The sequence below is a fragment of the Terrapene carolina genome, unplaced genomic scaffold, assembly GCF_002925995.2.
Source record: "Terrapene carolina triunguis isolate 2854851 unplaced genomic scaffold, T_m_triunguis-2.0 Scaffold131, whole genome shotgun sequence".
Classification (NCBI taxonomy): domain Eukaryota; kingdom Metazoa; phylum Chordata; order Testudines; family Emydidae; genus Terrapene; species Terrapene triunguis.
In genome coordinates, this window is record NW_020664482.1 from 23,455,069 (window position 1) to 23,468,588 (window position 13,520).

General features: G+C 48.9%; 1 protein-coding gene across 5 annotated transcripts in view; it reads left to right on the plus strand.

Moving 5' to 3' along the window:
- STARD8 (StAR related lipid transfer domain containing 8) overlaps window positions 1-13,520 on the plus strand; it is a 120,114-nt gene that overhangs the window by 88,634 nt on the left and 17,960 nt on the right. For 4 of the 5 annotated variants that reach the window (XM_024204104.2, XM_024204107.3, XM_024204108.2 and 1 more), the window contains 2 exons: window positions 4,207-4,288; window positions 10,952-11,015. In XM_024204104.2, coding sequence (XP_024059872.2) covers window positions 4,207-4,288; window positions 10,952-11,015 — 146 coding nt within the window. Of the gene's footprint in view, window positions 1-4,204; window positions 4,289-10,951; window positions 11,016-13,520 lie in introns of those variants that run through there. The other variant, XM_024204106.2, reaches the window with a different exon arrangement.

The following is a 13,520-nucleotide window of genomic DNA, read 5'->3' on the forward strand; positions in this document are numbered from 1 at the left end:
TTTTATGCTCTGATCACTGACAACAGTGTCCCTGGCAGCTGTGCTTAAGGTCTTGGCTAGCTGGAGCCTGGGATGGGTAGTAGACCGGATGGTATAGTATGCTCAGACCATGGGGCTAGTCATTCCAGGCCTCCCCTATTCTTTCCAGTTTGGATGACCCAGAAATACCTGACGTGTGTGTGTCTTAACTAGCTGCAGATGGCGACTGCAGGGGAAGTTCTCAGAGCACTGGAGCCAGCGTGAAATACTGGGGAAGAGGAAGAGATGGAGGGGGCAGTTTGCTAATTTCTGATTATATGGTGCAACTTTAAGCCTTCCGACTTGATAGAGGCCTGGAGAACTAGTCTTCTTATCGGCCTTTCTGCATTCCTAAACCTCTGCCCTTCAGGCAGCACCACTAGAAAGTTCCCAGGATGCCTGACCAGGCCAGGGGGGAGACGGGTTTGCATAGATGACAGTGCTGGCAAGTATTTTAATAAGCTCTTGCTGGAGGTGGTGATGCATGTACAGCTGAACTGGCCATGGCACCGGAGTGGGAATGAACATTTCTTTCTCACTCTGCTTAACTGTCTTTGCTGGCAAATGCCATTCCCCCACTCAGTATGCAGGAGCCAGGTTTGTGCACTCCCTGAGTATAGCACCTCCGTGCTGGGAGCTGCATTTCTCTCTTGTGAGGTCCCAGAAGGAAGGATGATTTAGGAGAGATGGCTGGATGAATCCAGCTGACTTTCTCATGCGTTGTGTGTTTCTCAGGGCTTGTCTACACATACAGTGTGGCAGTGATGCAGCTCCACTGGTGCAGTTGTGCCGCTGTAGTGCTTAGGGAAGACGCCAGCTATGCCAAAGGGAGAGCTGCTCCCGTCGGCGTAGTTAATCCACCTCCCTGAGAGGCGGTAACTACGTGGATGGGAGAAGCTCTCCTGTCACATAGCGCTGTCTACACCGGCAGTTGGGTCGGTAGGACTACGTCGCTCCGGGGTGAGGTTTTACATATCCCTGAGCGACGTAGCTACACGGACATACGTTTGTAGTGTAGACCAGGGCTCACAAACCCCATCTGCAAATTAACCCTTGCAGAGTGTGTTTCTGGACCCAGCTTTGTTTACTTCAAACACATGGTGAAGGCCAGTGGTCCCCATGGAGGTTGAAAAATCATAGCTTTGGCTCAGCTTAGCCTGAGGAAGGAGGAGGCTAGAACAATAGCTGGAAGCCTGGCCTCCAGGCAATGTGCAAAGCCAGCTATTGTTCAGCTGGGACACTTCCACGTGCCCCCTCCCAGCAACATAAGCACACAAAGCAAGATATTCCCTCCTTGCTGATAGCTTTACAGGCTGCCTCTTTGTTTCTAGTTTCTATTTTAGGGGTGACCTCTATGTGCATCCAAGTGTAAAGACTGGCCAGATTTCTGGAACCTAGGCCCAGATCTGATTGCCTGTGGGCTGATTACAGCTCATGCTCAGGGAGACAAGAATTGGGTTCTAGACACTGGAGTCTGTCAAGAAACAGTCCAAACTCAGTGCTGGTCTAACAAAGCCTTCTACATCCTTCTGCAGCTTCTCTCTGCTTTCTTCTCTCTCTACTTCTTCCTGCTCCCTGTGGACTCAGCATTCACCTCATCCCTGTGTTGCAACCTGCACTGGACGGCTTCAGTTACAACCAGGCTTCTGCCCTCGTTAATAGAGTAAAAAGTATATATGTATGTCCCCAGCAGAGCTCCCTAGAAGAGGGGAAGGAGCAGAAAATTCCATGTGGTTTGCTAAGGACCTTGCTATGCAGATCTAATCTACCTGGAAGGCTTGTAGATACTACAGTAATGATGTGCATTATGGAAAACCCTATGATAGATGGATGCTAGTGATAGCTGTGTTTAAAGACATGACTATTCTAAGCATGTGCTAGCTTCACTCCTTCCCCAGCCCCTGCTCGGATGCCAGCTAACGTCTCTGTCCTCCGAGACTTGACTCATGACTTTTGAGTCAGGTCTGGGGGAGGCTGAGTGAGGTCCCGGAGCAGCCGTGCTGCTGTGCACATTCCAGACCACTTGCTTGACACAGGCCTGGTGAGTTAGCAGAGGGAGAGTGTCTGCCTGAGAGAGTTTGCAGCACCGCTAATGAAGTCTCCCTACCCTGGCCCTTCTCACTGCTCTCCTCTTTTCCTTCCTGTGGGTGCAGATGTGAATTTTTCTTTTGAGCCAAAGCTGTGGGCGCTTTGAATGCCGATGAAAGAGATTCAAAGCAGCCACTCTCAGCTGGGGGCCCATCCATGCTCGCGGGCTGCAGAGGAAGCCCTGATATGTCGCATCACTGCCATGGCCACTGGATGTAAAACAACTGGCTTTTCTCCAGAAAACAGGGGCCTTATTGTTTGGGTTGGGTCTAAATTTGGAGCATTGGAAACATTGTGAGCAGTGGATTTTCAGAGAGTGCAACTCTGCCGTCTGATCCACTAATGTTTGGCTCCAAAAGCGGGTTGTTTGGTAGTGGGCTGAGAGGCTTAACAGATGATTTTTGGGATGCTGCCACACTCCAAAAAACGGCATGAGTCCAGATCCATGTCTCCCCCACTCCTGACAGTGGTGCTCCAGAGGCAGGTGCCTTTAGTAAGATTGTTCTTATTCTGCGTACTCGAGAGAGAGTGTGATGTAACAGTTAGAAGGAGTCAGGTGTTCGGACTTCTGTCTCCAGCTCTGCCACAGATCTACTGTGGGACCCTGGGCAAGTCACTTAACAGGGATCATTATACCCCCCACTGGTCAAGCAATGAGAGATCCTCGCCTGGGAGAGGAGAGAGACACGCATAGTGTTGTGGTTATCATCACTGTCTGAAACTAGTTCAGGAGCATCAATGATTCCTGCCCTGAGGTCGAATAACTCGCTGTCTTGCAGCTTCCTCCCTTGGGTAGCCACTGGGGAGGGGGTCAGTTACCTGTGCTCTTACACATACCATGTACCTGCTAATTTAAAGCTCCCAATGAAAACCTAAGCATTCAGGAACATGTGGGCCAAACAAATTGAGCACGATGTGGCTGTTTGAAGAGGGAAATAATAATTCTCCTCCCCCTTTCCTGGTGACCTCTTCCCCTCTCTGCTTTCCTCCTTCAGGTACTTTCAGAAAGCTGGCCAAGTGCCAAAGGGGAAGTCGGCCCCTGTGTGGGGAGAGGTTTACCCTCTGCAGTGCTAGCACTCTCCACTCCCGTGGGTGTCACTGCAGCCTGCGGTCAGGATGTGGCAAGGTGTGGGAGAGAGGTGCTTACCTGTGCGGGCTGTGCGGGGCATTGAATGCAGGCTGGGTGTGTGTTTGTGAATAGGCTGATCTGTCAATACAATCAGATGGGACAGTTTAAAAAAATGGAAAGTGTTTCCCCAGGAGGCGCGCTCGGCTCCAAGCAGCACATGCCAGGGTCATTTAACCATGGAGTATTTACCCTGCAGGGAGGAAACTGTCTGTCTGAGAACAAGCAGGTGAGCTAGGCAGCTGCTAAGTAACGGGGTTTACATTTCTTAGTGCGCTTTGGTTTATATCCCTGGTGCTGCCCTCTCATTTTCTGTGTGCTTTGTTTCTCCCCCTCCGCCCATCTCCACTGTCTAACTCATCCTTTTCATCTCTGCATTTCTCCGGTGCCCATCACCATGGCAGCTAGGCACCACTGAGTCTCCCCTCTTCCACCTCTGGGTCTCTCCCCCTTTTTCCTTCTCTGGCTGCCTACAGGAGCTGCCAAATGTGAAGCCGCAAGTTGTCCCTTCAGTGGGGAATGTCTGGCCAGCCTCCTTCCTGCGCTGTTGGAGTGCAACCCTTGAGCCCTGCCCCTCGGGAGCTTCCCCTTGACATTTCGGGGCTGTTCATAGAGCAGTGATATAGTGCTCACTACCTTCTGGGAAGGACAATGTTGCTTCTCCCTCCCGCTCTATCATCCCGGAAGTGTCCGGAGGTTGTCCCATGGTGAACATGCTCCACGTGGCATGCAGATGCACTGCCCAAGCGTAAATCGTATCTTTTACCTGTTGCTTGCAGTCTTCATGGCTGGGGTTCAGAAGCTTCCCACCCTCCTTCTTTCTGTGGCTTTCCCATTTTCCTCCCTGCTCTTCCCTTCTCCAGGTCACACCACATCGCCTCTCCCTCCCCACCCCCATATGCCCACTTTGTCTCCTGGTAGAGCTGCTGACTCAACTTGTGACTGTAATTCTCCTCTTCCTCTTCTCCCCTCAGACTCGCTGTTCCCTATTGACATCGCGTCCGTGAAGAAAGACCACAGCTTTCTGGACCAGGATTCCCTCAAATCCCTTTGCAGGTAAAGCTTCCCACAAACCAAACTAACCTCTGCAAAGAATGGAGGAACCGTGGGACCCTCTCTCTCTGCTGCCCTGTGCTGTGTTGTGCCAGCCCCAGGGCTAATCCTCTGAGAGCCTTCTGAGATCCCCCGGGAAAGGGGTAACATAGATTAGAGACAGCACAGGCTAGTGGGGCTCAGGGGACCTAGGTCTCTGACACTAACTTGCTGTAGTCATTCAGTCTCTTTCAGCCTCACTTTCTCCATTTGTACAACAGGGTGATGGGATGCTTTACTCATTCAGGTGTAACACGCTTTGAGCTCCTTGGATGGAAGGTGCTAGAGCCAAGTATTGTATTATTTACACACACCCCAAGCTCTTGAACAGTAGACACATCTTCCAAAAAATCCCCTTTCTAGATTTATCTTGTGTGTTTGTCTGTGTTTTAACTTTTTGCCTGAGCAATCCCAGTCCCTTGTGGCTGTGTTTCCAAGTGAAGCAGTTGCTACGTGCAGAAAGTCTGGCCATCGACTATCCATCCCAAAAGGCTGTGGTTGGGGTGAGCATCTCAGAGTCGGGCCATGTCTCTCAATTTTAGCTGGACTTTATGGGACTTGGGAATTGGTCAGGGAGTACGAGGAGCACTCACTCATAAGGACTTGTAGCCCCCTCTCTTTCCCATTCTGCCCAGATGTGCAGAGAGGAGCAGAAATTACACCAAGTCCGTTGAGGTGAAAGATAAGGGTGGGCACAGAAGTTAACCAAAGATCTCAGACTTTTCTAGAAGATTCCACTTGGGTTGGGATGTGAAAATGGGCAAAGGTTCAAGGAGGGACTTGTTCTGTGTCTAAACCATCTGCCCATTCTCTACTCTTTTACCATTTGCTTCTACGTAGTTCTCCCTGTGCATATGGGATCCAGAAAGAAATGAAGCGCTTTCCATTGTTCCAATCTATGTTATACTGATGGTGCTTTGTCACTTCTCTAACAATTGAAGAGTATTTGAAAATCCTCTCTCCAGGCTTCACAGCGGGGATTTTGTTTCTTGTTGTTCTGCTTAGACTGAATTCACGACGGGGCTGTTTATGCCAGAAACGCCATCTGTGAGCAGAATTTCACTTGGGTGACTTGTGCCTGTCACATGTAAATAAAAGAAAATGCTCAATGAGTGATTTACTGAGCTTTTGAAAAATAAAAGGTGTGACATGAATATTAAACAGTCAGCTATCCCTTACAGTGGTTTGTGAGGAATTGGATCCTGTAGTGGTGTGTTTGTTCTGTGGTGGTAGATGATTCTCTGCAGTTGATTCTTAGTTTAGCGTGTAATCTGCCGCACCTTGCATTTTACTGTGGGCTGTGAATTCCTTTCCCAGACTTGAAGAAGAGCTCTGTGTGGCTTGAAGCTTGTCTCTCTCACCAACAGAAATTGGTCCAATATGTCTCTCTTGGGTTCTATACTTGTAGATTAATTTTCTTTCATGGAATAAACAGTTGTCTGGTTGCTCTGAGTAAGGATTTCCTTTTGAAGAAGTGATTGTCTGGAAGTGTCAGTACAGTTCACGTGATTAACATAGTCATCCCAAATGCATGGGAGGAGAAACTACGGAGTCCTTTGCCCCAAAACACGTTCTCTCTTTATACCAGCAGGGTTGAAAAGAGCACCACTAGATTCTGTACATATATTTTTTGGGAGAGGAGGTGGCCTGGTCCCTATGGTGGACACTATTAATACCACTGTCATGACCAAGGGGGGATACTTAATAGAGAGGGGCTGTCAGATCCCTGTGGTTTGTGACTATAAATGCCCAGTCCAGTCCGAGACTGTGAATGATCCAGGATATTTAGCTCCCATGTTTTGGGTTCCCGTACTCCTCTCCAGAGCTAAGTCCTTGCAGTGACCCTACAGCTGAGAGGTTGGGTAGATATTTACTATAGTAAGTGCCCTTCTTGCTCACAGGAGCAATGGAAACATCTCTGCCAGGGCTTTTACCATAATGAGGCTGCTGTAATGTTGTGATTCCTAGGGGTGGATCAGAGCTGCTTCTCCTTGCTGGGGCAGTGGAGGTTATATGAAGGTTTTGAAGTTCCTGGGTGATAGTCCATCCCTGTCAGAGCTTTTATGTTTCTTTGTTTCCACTTGTGGCTTAGCATTCAGGTGGCTTGAGTTGTTTCTGGAGTTGTTTCGCTCCGGTAACCTGGAACAGGTCATTTCTGCCTGCTCAGGTGATCGCTTTACATAGTGGAGCCTGCATCATTGCCAACCCCTTTGGGGAGAGAGCGTGCGGTGGGTGGCATGAGTAGACCGTGGCTTTTGGACAGGCATGCCTGGAGCCAGCTTTCCAAAGCCATCCAGTAATCTCTGGGGTATGCAAGGTGGCCACATGCAGCATTTAGCTGATTAGAAGGTCAGAAAAGGAAATTAAATGGCTCTTCCAAGAAAATGAAATCCCGTACACACATGTTCTCCCTCCTGCTCTCCCTCTCTTTCAACTTCCTTCTGCCAAAAGTTCATGAATTTAATCCCTTTGCTTTTGAACTTTCTTCTCCAGCCAGCATGGGACAAAGTGAAAGGCTGTTTGACTTATTTCCAGATGGGTGGCAGGCCAGGCGCGCGTCTGGCATTGCAGCTGCCTGTGCTGGATCAAACCACTTCTTGTGCTTCCAAGTGCCCACTCGATCCCTTTGCCCCTGCCCTGGAAGGGCAGTTGTAGAAAATCTTCCTCCTCACCCCTAGAATCATTATATTCTTATGAACACAGGCTCTGTTTCAGTCCCTCAGCATCCTGCATCTCAGATTTTCTGCCCAGTTTATGAAAACCTCTGTGAATGTTCACTCCAGTCTTAACCAGCTCTTGGAACTGTCAGCTGAATACGAGTTTGAGCCCTAGGGGAAACCACAAACTTTTGACTGGCTTTATCTTCCTGGCAGAAATGGTGGGGTTTTTTTACAGCAGGGTAACTAATGACTGTTCGCTACCCCCTTGTCAAATCCTAGTTGAGACAAGGCTCTGTAGTTTTTACCATGAGATAGCTAGACGAGATCAGCGCTATACCACCCGCCCGTGATTGCTAGCTGGTGTTAAAAACAACAGAGCCTTGTTTCCCCCAGGATTTTACAGTGAGATCGCTAATAGCTGATGTGGGTGAGTCACCTTGCTGTAAAAACATACCTCTCTTGGCTCTGAGGACATAGCCCTTGTGTCCTGGAACCTTTGTGTAGTGTGCACATTAGCATTGACAAAGGTGCTAATTAACTCGTCTTAATTGGCAATCTGTTAACTCGAGTTAAAGCGGGACCACAAACTCTAGTCCAGATACCCCTGGAGTGCAATGTCCAGTGGTCTCAGCTCAGCAATGGGAACCAGGGACTCCTGAGTTCTAATCCCAGCTCTGATTCCCTCTGTGAATTTGGCAGAGTCACTTCATGTTTCTTTGCTGAATAGCCTGCGTTTCTTTCAGTGTCAGATGTTTGAAGGTGCCCCTCCATTGTGCCTGCAGAACTTGCATGTGTAACCCCCTTCAAATCCCTCCGATTATGTTACATATGTCCCCCCATTTCCATGTGCAAACCTGCACTCATGCGTGTAAATTGGCTTGTTCATAACTTTTGTGGGACCAGTTCAGGAAGCCCCTTTGAAACTATATCCCTTTAATGCCCATCAGTACTGGGTGGCTAACCACCTCCCCAAGGGAACTCTGAGAATCTCCCCCGCATTGTGCTTTATAGACACCTGCCTTCTTCTCAGGGTGCTTGAAAATGCAGAGGGAATGGGTGTCCTCAATAGAGGCTGGCAGAGATTTAATTAAATTAAGGCCAAGGATTTGCCATCCCACCTGGTGGCTTTTCTCTCTACCTCCCTGCTTGTACACTGCCCATTATATTATTAGCTTCCTGGGGAAACTGTTATTAAATTGCCCGGAATCTAAACAATGGGAAAAGGGAGTGAGGCTTAATCCGCTGTCAGCTAAGTGTCAAAGCAGTTTAGTCGACTGCTCTGAACAAGTTAATAACAGGCAAGCAGGTCATGTGTCTCATGCTCAGAGCAGAGACTGAGCCCAAACCAGCCAGCTTCTTCCCTCCCCCTCCTCAGAGCATTTCTTAAACGCCCTGTGAGGGGACGCAGTTCGTTCCTGTTTCCTTTCACCTCCTGCTGCCACTTCCTTCCCCTTGCTTTTTAAAACAAAGATTATTTTTCTGAGAATTCTTTGCTGGTGAAAGGCGTTGGGTTTGCAGCCCTGGAGGCTGGAGTCCTCTGTTTATCATCTGAGCAGGTAGCCGGGGCAGTGACGAGCCAGCTCCCCCCACTGCTGTGAAGGAACCAGCTCCAGCAAAGAGACCCAGCCTTCATGGCCTCACTGCTAGGGCACCTACAAGAGGCCAGCCATGATGGGTTCTTCTTCTTACTCTCTCATTCTCGTTCACACTAGCAACTTGTTTCCGTGCATGGAGAGAGGCTGTCTGGATTTCTATATCGCTTTTCAATGAGCTGCCCTTTGTTGTATTTAAGTCTGTTTCCTGCAGTCATATAGCATGAGCTGACAAACCGCAGTGTATACTCCAGTCTCTCACTACGATTAGCTCCCACGCTCACAGACGCAGACATAAGTCACTTCTGGACCTGGAGATTAGCAGTTCTTGCAGACCAACCGCCGAGTTTAGCCTTTCCACTCCAGTGTAAGCAGATAGGCTCCCAGCCATTAAATGATGCTGGCAGATTTGTAGCTCTTCTAAAGTTTATAGGAATGTGCCCAGCAACCTTGGAAATAGTGGAAACTACCTGGGTGCCCTAGAGGGAATCCCATCATGAGGTCACTACGGGGGCGGAGCAAACAGATCGAGCAGTAACTGGAATGAATCATGCTGTACCCACTCAGAATGCAGTGCTGAAGGGATGGTGAAGTCACATTGCTGGACAGAGCCCAATGCGATGTGGCCAAGAGCAGTTCAGCTTCCGCTGTGCAATTCTGCCAAAACACCACCGTGCTGACATTCTGCAGGCTCTCCTTTGTAGTCCAAGGCTGGAGTGGGGAAACTGCCAATTCACTCGAGTCCTGGCCTGCAGCATCGCACATATTATTTAGTCTTGTGTTCTGAAGCCCTCTCAATTCATCTCATTCCTGACCTGTGGCTTCCAAGCTGGGCCCTGCCCACCTCTGCTGATGCACCCTTCATCCTAATCTGCAGCATTTGCTGCTATTCCAGTTATTCCCTTGCATTTCAATTCCAACCTGCAGCCTTCACTTCTGCACAGCCAAGGCACTTCCCTGTTAGTCTGCAGCATCCTGTGCCGTACCTGACCCGCTCCCAAAAGCACAACCAGTGCACCCTAATCCTGCTCGACAGTACCCCTGTTACTCCAGTCCTGGATTCCTCTGGAGCAGAAGAGAAAAGATTGCCTGCTGGCTAAACACATGTTCAAGTGTGGACTGAAGATTTGAGGCCTCTGGAGATGAAAATGTCCTGGGTGCTAAACCCAGAGAGCCACTGACTCACCCACACACACCCCCGCGCAATGACCTAGAGGTATTTATAGGGTTCCTATTTCTAAATCCTCTCCTTTGTCATCTGAAAATCAGTATGATGTCAGGGCTTGGTGTCGCTGTTGGAGAGGGGCTCTTCTGACTGTTACAGGATGGATTTGTTTTATCTTGTGGGGAAAGGGCTGTATTTGTATTTGTGTTTTGTATTTTGTATTTAAGATGTGTAACCCCTTCAGTGCCACAGTGAAGTATTGGGTATTTCCATTAAATGCATTTCTCCCCCTCCCCACCCCCTCCAGCATGACTGGAGGTGCCTGGGCTAGCTTGACATTCTATGGAGGCCCAGTCACATTGCAGCAGCAGTGAATGGGGTTAACTTGTAGCCATGGGAAGGGTAAGAAACAAACTTCGGGAAGGGTAGGAAGTGGCTTCTGGTACCAAGTCAAATATGGGACGTAAAAAGCAATCCGAATCCACGCGAGAGTCAGCCACGGGAAGGGGTGCAATGTACAGTGGGTGGCAGTGGTGGATGTGTGCAGCTGTGGGTGCTGAATCTGATGCCGGCCACAGGGCTAGTAAACTGAAGTGTAACCAGAGGAGCTGCAGGTACTTGCAATTTGGCCAGAGTATCCAGGGACTTGTATTGAAAGGCAGTGGGGCATCTCTCTGACTTGAATACTTGTGAAATGGTTCTGGCATGAGCCATTAAGGCACTCAGGCCACGGGCATGTTGGAGCAGTCTGAATTCTTAAGGGGAGATGCCGAGGCACACGTGGTTCTGCTTTCACTCTTGGGAAAAGGGAAACACAAGGAGTCCAAAGAAGCTTCTTCCCATTCAGCAGGATCCTCCTTCCTGCGCCAGCCGGGCAGTGCTTGATTTGTAATGAAAGAGGTGCTGGGGCTCAAGCAATTTTTTTACATTCATAACTGATGCAGCCAGGCCAGAGGGGCCGGGGCTGTGAACTGTCGAGCCTGGAGGTGCCGGGGCTAAGCCCTGGCACAAATTAAGCACTGCAGCGGGGGAATGTGCACTCGGCTGGAAATGATCTTGGGCCTGTCCCAAGCTCCACACATACGCTTGCTCCCCAGCTGTTTGGTGACAGGTGACAATGCCGCAACACGGGCCCTTGAGAAAAAAAACAAAGTGCAGCAGCAAAAGCCGAAAGCCAAACCAGACAAAAGCGTCTCTTGTTTGTTTGCAGGAGGCTGATGACCCTGAACGCATGTGCCTCTATGAAGCTGGAAGTCCACTTTCAGCGTAAACAGGTGAGTGGTGAGGTTTCAAGGGTATAAACAAGGCCACGATGCATTGTGGGGGAAGCACATGCGCACGGATGGGACAATGAGCCTGTGTTTAAAAATGAATAATTCCAACACTGCTCTTTCATGTAGAAAAGTATCATTCCTGGATCAGATGCCTTCCCCTGCTCTGTCCTGGGTCATGGGTCTTTCTGCTTGGCTCCGAATAAAGAAGGAGCACAGCTATCTAGAATCCCTGCTTGCATGCTGCAGGGTTGAGGTGGAAGGCTTGTGTCAGTGTGTGCTCCGTGGTTTGTCATACTGTGCTGAGCCTCCTCATTTCAGCTGCAAAATTACACAGAAAAAATCTGTTACAGATTCTTTCTGAATGATCTATTTCTACATAAGCAATTGCTGTAGTTTCCATGAGGATGTTCTGTGATTGTGAAGGGGGGGTGGAGTCCAGGGAATGCAGAGGGGGTGTCGACAAGAAGACAATCTCTCCAGTAAGTTCAGGTGCACCCTTGGAGGGTGTTTGAGATCTAGCAGATCTCCAGGGACATGTGGCTCTGGCTGGCTTTTTAAACTGTGCTATCTGGGGTCCTGCCAGCATTGCTTTTGCTTCCCATATATTAATATCTATTTTTGTCATCCCGCTCCTGATACCAGATGGAGGATTTCACAGGGGAAGAACCCTGATTTTTTTCTTTTCCCTCCCTCCTCCTTTGTTTGTTGGTTTATTCTGCTGAATGCCTGTACTTGTCCATGGCCAGTTTTGTGTTCCCATTTGTCATGTTTCAGTGTAACCATTATGAGATCCATATTGTAACCATTCAGACCATTGGAGAAGCTGCTGCAGCAAACCCGTTGCATGAGCTCATCCAGATTCGAATTTAGGCCCCTGATTTGAGGTGAGCTCCCATCACCAGGAGACTTACTGCAGATATCTCATATGATAACCATTAGAAGGGTCTGGTTGCAGCTGCTTCCAGGCCAGCCATAATGCAGTGCCATGCAGTTAAACATGAACTAGAAGGGGATTTCCTTGAGCAAATGTCTGGCAGAATGGATCAGTGAGGAAACATAACCCCAGAGGGGAGTTTTCCCTCGGGGAGGATAAAACTTACCCATGTGTCTCAGACAATAAAATGCTTCTCTTAAAACATCGTTTATTGTGGTTTCATATTTTCCATTCCCACCTGCACTCTGTGGCAGCTGCAGTCTCCGCACCTTAGTGCCAAAGGTCCTCACCTGTCCTGCAGAATTGCAGGAAGGGGTCATGGTTTTGGAACATTGTTCCAGTGTCCGGATCTCTGGTTCTGCAGAACACAAACAAGAGAAAGAAAATGAAGGTGGAAAGGGGGCCAGGGCCGAGTGGATAGCTTCAAGCTGTTTGCGCTAGCTTCACTGAGTGCAGAGGCAGTGAGGTAGCGGCATTAAAAATAGAAATGCCATAGATAGAGGGAGATTGGGGATAAATCTAATGGGAATTAGTAAAAATGTTGCGTGACTGACCAGATCAAGAAATCAGTATGTGGGCTGGGAGAAATGTCACAGCTGTCTCCAAAATTCTAATCCCAGTGCAGGTTTTGGTAGCTAATTGCCCTTGCATTCCCTCTTCAGAAGGCATTGCTACTGTTAACTCCGAACATACCCCACCTCACCACTAAAGCATCGTGGTTGCTGGGGAGCTATTGTTACCACTCAACTAGAACTGTTCAGTTTTGATAAATATTTTTGTAAATCTTGACTTTTGATAGGAAACAGTTAAAATATTTTGGCCCACTTTCCCCCTATTTTTGGACCAGGTCTTACAATAAATTGCTTTAATTTTCCTACTGTAGCGTACGTTATGTGCTTGTCCGCTACAGTGTGGGGATATATGCACATGATGTTTTGAGTGCTTTCTGGTGGTGGTTCTAATGATAGTGCTCCGTACTACAGGAAATGCTTCGTGGACCAGTGGATCTCAAACTTATTTGATCGCGCCTCCCTTCTTTGTGTCTGTAGTAGTTTGTGACCCCTCTCCCTGCTGCTCCTGCCACACAAGTACATATATGGCTGCCCAGCTCTGAAGGCAGAGCCGACAGCAGCGGCTGCTGTCTCGATGCCCAGCTCCGAAGGCAGTACCACTGACAATAGCAGTGCAGAAGTAAGGGCGGCATGGCATGGCATTGCCATCGTTACTTCTCCACTGCTGCTGGCGGCGGCGCTATCTTCAGAACTGGCTGCCCAGTCTGTAGCCACCGCTCTCCAGCCACCCAGCTCTGAAGGCAGAGTGACTTCTCATGCCCCCCTCAGAGTACATTCTGCCTCCTCCAGGGGGTGTGCACGCCAGTTTGAGAACCTCTGTGTTGGACAACACTACCTAGAATCCATAACAGGAAGTTGAATATCCTGGTTTTAGATAGGGAACAATAAAGTCTTCTGGTCCTGTTAGCAGGAAACTTCGTGGCCTCTGAATTTCCCACAATAAATGATAAATAATGGATCTCGTGTGTATGATGTACTACAGTTGGTATTAAAGGAATG